Below are 13,798 nucleotides of genomic sequence, written 5' to 3'. Positions count from 1 at the left end.
ACACACTTGGTAAAGTGAGAATTTTGTATTCAGGAAAAAAGGTCTTACAACTAACTCTACTTTTTATGCCAGCTAGGATACGGATTGCTTTTTTCTGTTTTTTAAAAACGTTAACTGCCCCGCTACTACTGCCCCACAAAATTACCCCATAAACTAAGTGACAATGAAAGAATGCATAATAAACATTAATTAACATACTTAAACTAACATGATTTTTCAACCTTCTGAGCAGAAACAAAGAGTTACTTAACCTTGCAACAACCATTTCAGTATGACTACGCCAAGATAACTTACAGTCTAATATGATTCCTAGCAGTTTAGCATTTGATACTTCAGATACAAGATTTGTCTGTGAAAAAATAATTGAAACAGTTTTGTCATTGTTTACTGAAAATTTATTTGCCTTAAACCAACTATCGGCTGCTATTTTCATCTCCTCAGTTTTAATTTTTACCTCTTGCAAAGATTTGCTTGAGACTATTAAGGAGGTGTCATCTGCATACAGTACTGATTTTGAAGGGAGATTAGATGGAAGATCATTTATTGCAATTAAAAACAAAAAAGGGCCAAGTACAGAACCCTGGGGTACTCCTGCTGTGACTTCTTTCCACTGAGAGGTTTTATTGTTGGCTGATACCATCTGATATCTATTTCCTAAATATGATTTAAATAGATCTAAAGTTTTATCTTTTACACCATAGTAACTTAACTTATCAATCAACAGGCTATGAGAAACACAATCAAATGCTTTACTTAAATCTACTAAAGTTAACTCTAAAAAGGCGTGTGATTCGAAAGCATTCAGAATGTCATCAACAACTGACTTACAAGCATCGATAGTTGATAAACCGGCTCTGAAGCCAAACTGGGAGTTGCTTAGAAAATTATGATTACTAAAAAAGGCACTTATTTGGTTATAAATACAACACTCAATAACCTTAGCAAATACCGGGACAAGGGTTGAAGGGTACCGGGATTTGAGGGTAGAACGACCTGAATGGGGTTGATATAGTTGTTGAGACATTCGATAGAAAGCTGTTTACAATGGGACCGTGCCCGTGAAAATGCATAATAATAGTTAGCATTGAAAGTTCTCTTGTACATAAGATGCAGTCTTTTCTTCTCGATGACTAGTTTCTTGATCTGGGGACTAAACCAAGGAGGGAAAGATGTTCCGATCTTGATAACAGGAGTATTCCTCAGTACACACGTTTTTACCACATTGACAAAGATTGAAAAGTAAGAGTTTACATCGAGGGGTGGCAATGTGGAGGTGGGTGGGAGATTAAAGAAAGTGCAAAGATCAATCTCCTGGAGTTCCTTCCTAATATTCACAAGATTGCATTTCCTGAAGTTAGGAACGAGTGACACTCTAGTACATGAAGTATTGGCGGAGGGCAGGAAAATGCTTAGTGCAGGGTGATGACAGTCTTCTATTACCAGGGGGTCTATATCTCTGGAAACAACAGTGTGTGGTTCAGATGTGAATACAACATCAAGGATTACGCCACGTGAGTTCCTTACACCGTTAGCTTGAGACAGATGTGAGTTAAGACCAGGTCACCCAAGGCTCTAGCAGCGCAGGGTCTTGAAGCCATGTGATTGAGATTGTCCCAGTCAACTGCAGGTTGATTCAAATCACCCATCAAGAGTATGTGAGTAAAGGAATCGAGGGCAACTGCCTCCTCAACTGCCGCAGAGTAGACCTCGTAAGAGGCATTTGGGGTGTCAGGGGGAATGTATGTGACGCCCATGAGAGACTTGACACCATATGCTTTCAAGTCATATTCATATGCTGTGAAAAAATATTGGTACCTATATTTGGATTCAGGAGGTAAAAAACTGTAAAGTAAGATAACAAAATAAAAAAATTGTTTGGGGGCACCTGACTTATAGTAGGCTAAGTTAAATAATTATTACAGCTGGCCATAATTATTTCATTGGTGGGTTCAATCCTGACAGGGTTTGATGGGGTAGTTCCTCAGAGAACCTGTGATGTATTAAAATAACGATATATATCAATGTGTATCCGATCTGATATTAATATTGCATCGATTATTTTAAACCATATGATAGGCCTAATAAAAAAAAATTACAAACAACATTAAAGACAATTTTTATTTTTATTTTTTTATGATTCATTAAATAGCCTATTATAGGTAGGCTATTTGTTTTTGGTAGGGTACGGTAATATTTATTAGGTATCGTTTTTATTGTTTAAACCGACATATTGAATCGGATACCGTAATTATCGATGAGTTACAGTAGCTTGAACAACGTAAATCATCCAGTAGGCGTAATATATCACAACTTCTCTGTGGAAATTTACCTGTTTGATGGAGTTTACTTATCAGGTGTGGTTAAAGTAAGTTAACTGAAGATATTTAACTTATTGAAAAGATTTATTAAAAACCCAAACAGTAAAAAAACTTGACCATTTTAATAAAATCAATTTTTGCTGATGATAATATTTTTATCTGCCAAATTACGTATCAAATAACATTGTTAGGTCAAATCCTCAAAAATGTATCCATTATCCATTTAAGTACCTAACACTGTGATTTTGACATTTGTTCTGATTTATAAACAGAGGATCTAACTTATCTAAGTATCTAAATTTAGCATGTAAACCTAAACACAGAGAAGTGTGTAATAACTTAACCCTCTAACTTTACTATCAGTGTTACTATTAGTCATGAAAAATGGTGGCTGTAGTTTTCTCCATTAATCGTTTTTGCTTTTAATAATCATTTTTGCGGTATAAACACTATTTTGATAAGCTTACATATGGTATCATAACTCTCAAAACTATAACAATTCATTCACGGCACTTTTTAGGTGTTTGGGAAGTAGCAGAGTGACTTAACTTATAGTCACAGTTGTAAAACATATGTTATTATCATTTATTCCAAAACTTTTTCTTTCTTTACTTTCAAATGGCATAACCTCCAATGTGTAGTTTGCTAGTTTACTAGATTCATTTATAGTAACATTTGTTTCTTTGTTAAATTTGCTTATTATGGTTTAGTTTTACTTAGGGCCTTCTGTTTTTCTTTTGTATTTCTATCATAACGATAAAATATAACTGAAATTGGGATGTTTACATTTCTATTTGGAGTAATAACCATTTTTCAAACTGCAAACATCTTAACGTTTCCATCACTTTACATCTACATAACCTTGTCATTCCTAAAACAAAACATCGACTAGGCCTAGTTCAATAATTCCCATAACCATGCTTACAATTTAAGAACTTCTTATAATCTTCCAGTCCCTGTCCACTGTAGCCTACAACCTTTTTTCAAAAAAATCTCCCTTACAATGCAGTAAATATCTTTAACAACCTTCCAACGCATCTAATGGGGGAGCCAGACCATCTAAAATTCAAAAGGAAGTTAAAATCATTTCTATTAAATAAATGCTACTACATTGTCCGTGACTTCCTGACGGACGGCTAGAGTCTTAATTGTTCGTGAAATAAAATAATTTGTAAATATTATGTTTAAGTTAATTTTACTATTTTATGTTCAATTCCATTGTTTATTATTATTTTGGCGCAACCTATCCATGTAATTGTGTCTACTTGGTTCAATAAACGAGTTAAGGTAAGCCCTACGAACATTTTGACTATTTTGGATTTTCGGCTACTTAAAAAAATCCTGTAACTGTTCATACTTTTTTATTTCAAAAGTTTACTACATTAAGTTACCTTTAAATACCTATTTATAGTTTTAATATTTCTAAATTCTTCATCATATTACGCACAAAACAAATATATGGCTCAATAGGTCTGCTTTATTGGTTAAATTGATTTTCTAATATGTCTGTAAGTTTGCAAAAATTGCCTTGCCATTCCAGAGGTAACTATGCGCCAGTTGGAGGGTTATAATAGGTCCCTACACAAAACACAAAACCCTGGTGACTAATCTAGTAGTTGGATCCATTTCGCTCATTTTTAAACTCCAGTACAAGAAAGCAGCCAGTTAAAACAATTTAACTAAGTTAATTTCAATAAAACTAATTTTTTGAAAATGTTGTTGATCAATCGTTTTGTTGTTACTGAATTGTTTTTTTTTCTTTCAGGGTCGAGATGCTCACCAGTCCACAGAAACACTTCCTCCACTGCCTTCTTTTCTTTACCCTAATAATATTTTTTGAGCTTTTTACCGGCGGTGTAAAATTAACATCCAATCAAGAACTCAATTTCGATCCCTGGGAGAAGTATGGTTATTTGGGTGCTTTTGTTTTGTACATCCTCCGATTGTTAACATTTCTGTCTTTACCTCAAGTCCTTCTCAATTTTGCCGGTCTAACTTTATATAATGCATTCCCGGATAAGGTAGTGCTAAAGGGGTCTCCTCTGTTGGCCCCTTTTATTTGCATCAGGATAGTAACAAGAGGGGACTATCCTCTGCTTGTCCGTTCCAATGTAGAAAGGAATATGGCAATATGCACACAGGCGGGGCTAGAAAACTTTCTCATTGAGGTAGTAACTGACAAACCTATCAACTTACCGGTCCATAGAAGAACACGGGAAGTCGTTGTTCCTCCTAGCTATAAAACAAAGAGCGGAGCGTTGTTCAAAGCTCGGGCTTTGCAGTACTGTTTAGAAGATGGGGTTAATGTTTTGGCCGATACTGACTGGATAGTGCATTTAGATGAAGAAACGCTTCTGACAGAAAATTCAGTTAGAGGAGTTCTAAATTTTGTTTTGGATGGAAAGCACCATTTTGGCCAAGGCCTTATTACATATGCCAACGAGCAAGTTGTGAACTGGGTTACGACTCTGGCAGACAGCTTCCGAGTAGCTGACGACATGGGCAAGCTCCGCGTCCAGTTCTCTATGTTCCACAAGCCTCTGCTCAGCTGGAAGGGCTCGTACGTTGTTACTCAGGTAGGCTTAAGCTACAATATTTTAATATTCCTCAAATTTGTTGATAAACTTGCTATCTATTTAACTGTCCCAAGCATGTTTACATATAGTTAGCATGTTTGAATTACTCTAAAAAAATTACAATTACTGATTGAATTGCCGATGTATACTTACCTGTAGTTAATGGGGAGAAAGACATAAATGTCAATAACATTAACAGCCATTTAGTATTTTGTATAGTATAGATTTATGATGTGACATTTATAATTTTCTAAAACGTCAATAATTACATTAGACTACGCTCCAAATGACTGATTAGATAAATTATAGGCTTCTTATCAGAGGCTCTATAATAAATGTAGGTTTTAGGAGGGCTCCAGAAGTTTTAGGTTTATTGGGGGTGCAAGGAAGAGCGAAATTCCCCCAAAAGAAAGTTGGATTGAAGGAGGAAGGGGGTGTAATTATCACTTGCGCGTCACATGAAAACTGCTGGCCTGTTTCTTGTAGTATTTAGTTTTGTAAGCCATAAGTAGTTCTAGCAGTTACCCTGGACGGAAATCTTGTAGTCAGTTATTATAACCTTATTTAATTCAGAGCATCAGTTTATTTGCATATCAAGTTTGCATTTTTTTAGATATGCAGACAAAAACATTAACACTTCTTGAAAACAATATTTTACAGTTTTAATGCAAACCAAATATGTATAGGTTGCTGTCAAATATTTGTTGTCTCTTAACTTATTCACATTCCCCTTGGTCTGTGTAGTTATAAAAACTGTCACTGCATCTATTTTTAATGCAAGTTTTAATCCAAGACTGCAAATCTAAGGTTTACAAATCGCCGTACCGCACGAAACAAGCTGCTATAATAATGAATAGGTACTAAATAAAATGATTATTTATACTGACATGAACATTGTATTTAGTTGTTGTGAAATGAATGTGCCCTGGTTGGAAATAACAATATTGGCTTCTTCACAAAAGTGGCCTCAAAAGGCAGAAAAGAAAGCATCTTTCTTTAAATTCAGGCAAGGGTTGAAAACATTATACTTAGCAGGGCCGTATTTCTAAATAGGCTAAGTAGGCTGCAGCCTAGAGCGGCAAAATTTAGGGGCGGCAGATTTAAAAAATTAAAATAATTTTTTTTTACATGCAATAATATTTTCCTTACAAATTCAAGTATACATGTCATTTAAATAAAGCTTTTAGAATATTCATACATTCTTATTTTCTATTTCGACATACGTATTATTACACAATCTAATATGTACAATCGCATTGCGCCAACACGCAGCGAGCGGCGATCTGGTGTTGGCAACACTGGAAGCTGGCGACTCTCAGGCGGGCTGCAGCTGGTGGATGTACGACCAGCTGTCTGCGACGAGTTATAAACTATTTACGAACAAGCATTTCTGAAACCAGGCTGAATTCGCTTTCCCTACTATGTATAGAAGCTAATTTAACAAAAAAAGCTTTCTTATGAAGATCTCATTAAAGAGTTTTCAACTAAAAAAGCTCGCAAGAAAGCCTTTTAAATACTGTATACACGATAAATTAGTTATCAGTTTTGTTAACCGCTCAATGAAATACTTGTATTGGACTATACACAAAGTTTTTTTGTCGTTGTAAATATTTCAACTAATAAACCAGTGATTCAAATAATTTCGTCAACTTAAATTTCACCTTGCAGAACTATCTAAATTTAATTTAACAATTTTCCAGTATTAAAAGATATTCAATAGCACAGAAATGTATACATTTCTTATATATAAGAGTGGTCTCAAATGTATTTTATTTGACGTAACATTAACATTATAAATTCAAAAATTTATGATACATGTTATTTTGTATAGTATACAGGTGGAGTTGATTGAGTGAAATGATAATATAGTAATAGTATTCGTAGGTTATATTTTATGTTTGCACGTGTATTTTCGATCGCCGACTACCGAGCGTTACTGTGCAGATCGGCAAAAATTAGTCTGTGCGCATGAATAACCAAATATTACCACGAGGTAGAGCAGGGGTAATTTTCCTATAAATATGTTTACAGCAGTAAATATATACATATATAAGGGGCGGCATGAGGACTTGTAGCCTACAGGCGGCATAAAGGTAAATCCGGCCCTGATACTTAGTACGGTTAAGTAGCGCTTATATGCTGCTATGAAAACAAATTTTAATTTCTAAATATATGCTTACTCTCTAGTGTACTGAATAGAAAAATTACATACTGTATATGAAGTCAATAGGTAAAAATACCCCCGCCGCAGCAAACCTGCAGACTAAGCGAATTTCCATTTGCCTTATTGGATTTACACTAAAATGTCTCCTTAAAAATATCACATTTATTCCCTATTTAAATAGAATCAGTTTATTACATACTTAGGTTTGCTGCAACAGGAAGGGTAAAAGTGTTTTTTATGTAAAATGTTAATATTTAGTAAGAAATAAAAACATTTTCCAAATTTGGGCAAAAAATGTTAATAAACAAGCAAACTACAACAGTTTACTTATTCTCCATAAGAATAACATGGGAATTTTTAATTTACAATTTTTTGAAATTTTCTCCGTAACCATTAGGTGCATTATAACGCTACAATATACTAAATTATTTGTTTTTTTAAGCTCTACAAAATAGATTGGAAAGAAATTGCAAAATTTTATGTTTTTTGAGTCAAAAGTGGGAAAAACCCATTTTTACCCCATAAAACCTCCCATAAACCCCCGTTCCCATTGTCCGATCATGCTGGTTCGCGAACTCGTTCGAATAAACTTAGGTTTACACGTTTGTACCAAATTTCATCAAAATCGGATCGTTTTTGCTCGAGTTATCGCGCTAACGGGCACATATATAAATATATATATATATATATAAATATATATATATGAATTTGAACGGATGGTGTTTTTGGCCTCTAGGGACCTCAAAACGAAAAAAAAAATCGGTCCCGGGTCCAGGTCTTACCATGAGTACTACGGTAATAGCTTATTCCCTATATGGGAAATTCGCTAAAAGAGTAAAGAAAAATAAAACAGAGCTTTCACTATGTCTACCTTATGTTTACGAAACAAATTCCTAACTTATTGATCATTGAGAGACAAATTTCATCAATGTAAATCAAACAACAATTAACAAATCCACCAGACAAAGTGATCCATCATTTAAAAGAACTCCAGTAATTCTAGCTTCAGCTATGTCAGTTAGTATAGCTCAGGGTCTGTCCATTCCATAGAAAGGGTAATATTACCAAATAATAAAGAGTAGACAAAGTGTCTACTCAGGCCCACAGTTTGGAAGTGATACGCTATGGGCCCGAAAGATAATTAATTGCGCTCCTGCCCACCTAACTTGTGGGGGAGTATTCTCTTCCTTCTGGCTCCAACAAACCTAAAAACTCCAGGGTGTCCACATTCTGGAAAGTCAGGGATAGTCATGGAAAGTCATGGAAAAAAATTCTGGTCATTGAAAGTCATGGAAATAGGCAAAAGTCATGGAAAGTCATGGAAATCCCCAATGATGGATGGATTCCAGGGGACCTTTCAATGCTCTAGTGGGTCGTAACCCCAACTATTGTAGCATTTTCCGAATTTTTCACAAATGTACGCCAATTTCAATTTATACAGTTGTCTTAGTTTATGGGTTTTGAGTTTGTATTAGTTCATTGTTGTACCTATTGTACTCCATTGTTATCTGTTATTACATATTTCAATATTTTCTGTGAAATAACTTGTCTAGGCAGTATTATTCGTGTGTATACGGTATATTATAATTTTTGAGTTAAGTTCGTGAGTCGAGTCATGGAAATCAATGGTTAATGGTCATGGATAGTCATGGAAAGTCAGGGAAATTAAAGACAAAATTTCTGTGGACACCCTGAACTCTTACGCCCCTTGGCCCATTTATTGGAGCGGCCACCAGTGTAATCTTAAGAATTGATATAAAATTATTATGAGAGCTATTCACTGAATTTAAAATTTACTCTTTTAACGCTAGGATATTGCTCAATTTTGAGCAAAGAATACTCTGGTTAAATGATTTTAAAAAGATTTAAGTTTGAATGTAATTCCTGACTGAGTAGGCGCGGGGGGAGGCCCATGAACCTTGACCGAGATTTTTCGGAAATCTTACTGGGACCCGGGCCCATGATGGGCTCTGCACATGGACCCCTATCACAACAATATTTATACTAGGGTGGTCTGCCGTTACACTTTAGACGCATAAATGAGCGAAGCATTATTTAAAGATTGTCAATGGCTAAAGCAGCTAACACCCTACAATATGTTCCCTTTCAACAGATTCATCGTTTGTTTGCCCGATATTATTTAAGTTCTAAAGAATGACAAATTTATCTGATAGTTCATACTGTACCTTTGTAGTGAAACTGGCCATCCTGACCATTTGCTTGTACTTTGTAAATGGGCATAGCAGGATGTACTCGTGCAATCAACATTTGTTCTACAATCGTCAGGTCAGTTAATTCGTTCGGGACACTTCACACATCCATATTATTTAACGCCGTGAATTTAGTTGCATTTGAACGACAACGTGAACAAATCGGTGATTGGTTTGAAGCTGTTAGTTGTTGCCGATGACAGTTAGTGCAAGTGTAAAATTTTAGTGCATGTTGGAATTGATTAGCTAACTGTCTATCATTATCAGCTTCTTCCGCCACTGCTTCATCTAGTTCTTCTTGTTCACGACGCCACTCTCTTACAATATTTGCATTATTGGTGCGACGACCAGTATTACGTTGGACCTTTGAGGCATGCTCAAAACAAATATAGCAAAACTGTTACTTCCATTGATAAACTGTTACATTTCAACTTTAACCTAGGATGAAAGTAAACATTGAAATGTAAACAAAACAGTTACAAACAATTAACATATGTTTATCTCATTTAAATGAAACGATATGTCTTATGTCATAAACCCAATATAATTTTTCTTTCAACTTACATTAAAATAACAAGCAAAATTGCGTGACCCGTAAAATAAAATCCAGAAGGAAATTCGCAAATATTTTTTACCAAAACATTGTGCTCAGTATTCTTTAGCTGTTGGCCAAATTTCATATCAATTGGTCAAGCCATTACATTCTGATGCTCTTACAAAGAAGTTACAAAGTGAGGGAAAGTGAGCTTCGCTCAATGAGAATAACCATATGTTTTTTATGACAAAAATTTGGGCGACGATGTTGTTGTTATTCGATGATGTCTTATGTTTTGTTGCAATCACGGTAGACTATGATAATGTTTCCATGACAACGGAAGTATTCACAATTTTGCCGCGATCATAAAAGACGATGATGACGCCTTGGGAGATACCGTGGCAAGCAAAAGTGTAAGTTTGGTTGGAAATACCTGTGATAATGTTTTTAAAGGTTATTGGGGGGTGGGGCCTGCGGGGTCTTATCGCCGCCACTGGCTGGCTGCAGGACTACCTAAGTGACCGCATGTTAACTGTCAGGCTTGGGCCTTCGCAATCACAACCGTTCAATCAGACCTCGGGAGTACCAAGAGGATTGCATTTGAGACCCTGCATATTTAACTTGTTCATCATCGATCTAGTGACACAAAACGAGGTTGGATCTCTTGCGTTTGCTGATGATCTCAAAGTGTTTGTGGATGCTAGGGCGGAGGGAGACTCAGTGTGCTCTCAAATATGCCTCGACAGTGTCTTTCCCTGGTGCAAAGTTAACAAAATGTAAATCAATCTTGGGAAATATTTAGTATTAAGTTTCTATCTTTTACGGACTCCGGACCTTTTCATGTACATGCTATGGGAGGACAGTATTTCTAGATTTAGGTCCACAAAATATTTTGGGATGATATTTTGCAGCAATCTAAGTTTTGACGAGCACATTAACTCTGTGGCAGCAAGGCGAACAGGCTGTTCAGTTTCATCAGCCCTATCTACCAGAGACATGAACAACCCAACTGCATTGAAAGCTTTAAATTGTGTGATGGCGAGGCAGGATCTGGAGTTTGCTTCTTCGATCTGGTATCCATATACCATGGGTGGACGCAGTAATCTTGAGGCGATCCAAACATTTTTGAGGCTGGTAGGAGTGTGTCACGGATACCACTTTTGGGAGGTGCCAACTGATATCCTGGCTGAGGAGCTGAAAATCCAGCTCCAGTCATGAGGCGCAGCATTGCCGATGTTGGTTTCTCGTACAAGCTCCTGAGGGGTCATACATACTGTCCAGAGCTACTATCAGAAATAGACATCAGAATTCCTAGCATAACAAGATCTAGGGAATGCTACTTTGGTATTATACAGACCACACCTAATAAATATAACCTAACCTAATGATGGACTATGTTTTAATATGTGACATAATCCACATATTAAACTCCCTAAAGTCTAACTGATCTGGTTAGGCAGATTTTTTTATTTTAACTAATTACAATCTTATTTGGAAGTCGGTTTATCGGTGTGGTCGCTGTAATAACAAAGTACCCAGGGACCTATTCAGCCAACGTTTCAGAGGTAACGCACGACTTTCATAGCCCTCTGGCAAGAATCCTCAGATAGGGCAACAGAGTTTCTCGTGATCTCGACTTCTTCTCGACAGCTACTCTTCTATGGAAGACAACCAAAGCAACCCTTAAGGATATGTTTGCCTAGACTAGAGACCTTCTACTGTTGTATTTATTCTTTTCTGAATTTATTTATTGTTACTGTATATTTATGCTTTGTAAAATTTATTCATTGTTATATTATCTATTGTTATTTACTTTTACTTTGCATATACTTGCATGTATTGTTAAGTTATTTTTGTTATGTCGCAACAAAATTTATCTTATATACTGTATTGGCTTAAGCTGTTGGCATGTATAAATAAATCAGACCAATACCGAGGCAGAGGTCACTGACCCATCACTTAGGGTTTGTTTTGATAACCTCACATTGTGTTTTTTTGAAAACTCGTTCTCGGTTGTCAAACAAAGGGAACCTGCACAAACTGTTGCAACTTATTTTCAAACAGTCACTCGGTATTGAAATTATTTTGTAAACTTGCTTATAAAGGAATTAGTCAATACCTCCATTAAATTATAATGTAGGTAGATTTTAGAACGGAAACACTGGATAGCAGTGACGCCCCGGGTACGATACGAGCGGCGAGCGGCATGAGCGGCGCCGCTCTGACATGGGATCTAATTAATTTAGTTGCGTGTAAATTCGTTGAGGGTGGCCACGATACGTCTGAGCGTTGCCGATCACCGCCGCTGATGGTTCCAAGTCAAAACCGATTTTCGCGAAAACACCGGTCACCGCTCAGGTGCGCTCATGCTTCAGTTCGGCCTAAAATGACATGGAAACATCAGCAAACATGCGATATGGGTCTATACGTGAGGTGCAGTCCAGGGAATGTTTGTGGAATGATCAGCACGGAAGTTTTAAAACACTTCAGTCACCAGAAAAGTATGGGACCAAGTTAGGGTTAAGGTTTTTCTAAAAACTAAGTTTTTCTTTAAATTAAAATCCATATTTTTTAGCCCCTGAGCTGATCTTGTGACTAAATCAATAAATAGAGTTACCTTCGTCAATCAGCTCATAGTAGTTGTAACATTGTTACGACGCCACTAAGGCTGAACGTATGATGATGGCATGGATATGCTGAAACGGCCGTAACAATGTTACAACTACTATGAGCTGATTGACGAAGGTAACACTATTTATTGATTTAGTTTTCTTTAAAGGCAAACAATTGTCAGATAGCAACAATAGTTGCAATACGTCTTGCAGGTAAGCATAGTTTACCATTTTCGACTAAACTGACTCATAAAACTGGGGAAATTTGATGAGCGTTATAAAAGTGCCGCTTGTATCGTAGCCACCACCGCCGCTCAGGTTGCCGCTCGCCACTCGCCGCTCACCGCTCACCGCTCACCGCTTGCGCTCGTATCGTACCGTACCTGAGGTCTTAAGTGTAATGCATTGCATAAACATACAAAGGACGGAAGTCCGGTCAGTGGGAATGCCGATTGTTTTCATTATCGTACCACCTCAAGGTCACGGGAGACCGTGGCTGAGTAGTATTGTAGTACCCTGTACATAGTAGGGGAACTATTTTCCGTACTATCAACATTTGCCTAAGGAATACGCGAAAGCATGCCGAGAAGCGCACATGGTTGAAATCAAACCGGTTATTGTACATTATAACCACTAACTGTATGTAAGCCGTAAGCGCCGGCGCCGCGCCGTCGCTGTTAACCATCGTACAGACATAGATGGGACTTGTTTTATCTATGCTACAGAGTAACGAATCCATGAAAAGTGTATACAGGAGTCGTTACAAGTGTGTCTTGCTTGCTGAACGTGAAATGCGCGGACAGTACCTGCCTATCATACAGGGTGAATCTTGTAAAGGTGTCTAGTATTGATTTCTGGCAAACCATTGCTCCTTCAATGAGAAATACAGTGAACAAATAAATGTCTTTTACTAAATCAACCCCAAGAATTAACGTAAATTATTTTAAATGTTTTTACAGTACAATGTGTTCTAAAAACAGAGGTTTACTTCAAATTTCACAATTTATCAACGATAAACATTTATAATATTAACAATAATCTTTAAGCTTCATTTATTTTTAATCCAAACGTTTTGGTGAAATCGTTATTTCACGAAAAGAGCCGAAATTTTGAATTAATAAAATCAAGATAGACCCTAGTCATTTTTATGGTTATTCTTTGAAAATGGCGACTCTTTTGGTCAAACTTATATTTTTAGTATTCTATTTTTGTTTTAACTTTTGAAAATTACACTCATGCCTTATCCCCTTTATCAGTCTCTCTTTAACTTAACTCTCAACTTAAACGTGTTTCCCTATAGCTACCTTTAAACGCATGTTCATTAATAACTAAACATTATAATGTCACAAGGCCTATACAAACAGAACTTCCAACAATTCACAC

At 36.4% G+C, this 13,798-nt stretch overlaps 1 protein-coding gene across 1 annotated transcript in view; it reads left to right on the top strand.

The window, feature by feature from the left end:
* The window catches only part of LOC128986992 (beta-1,4-mannosyltransferase egh), a 115,827-nt gene that overhangs the window by 8,126 nt on the left and 93,903 nt on the right, over positions 1-13,798 (top strand). The window contains exon 2 of the mRNA XM_054407633.1: positions 4,084-4,894. Within this exon, the coding sequence (XP_054263608.1) occupies positions 4,091-4,894 (804 nt within the window). The 5' untranslated portion in view covers positions 4,084-4,090. The remainder of the gene's footprint in view (positions 1-4,083; positions 4,895-13,798) is intronic.

This window comes from Macrosteles quadrilineatus, unplaced genomic scaffold (assembly GCF_028750875.1).
Source record: "Macrosteles quadrilineatus isolate MER2022 unplaced genomic scaffold, UCM_ALF_1.0 Scaffold_2__2_contigs__length_208266976, whole genome shotgun sequence".
NCBI classification, from domain to species: Eukaryota; Metazoa; Arthropoda; class Insecta; order Hemiptera; family Cicadellidae; genus Macrosteles; species Macrosteles quadrilineatus.
This window is presented reverse-complemented; position numbering and strand designations above follow the sequence as displayed.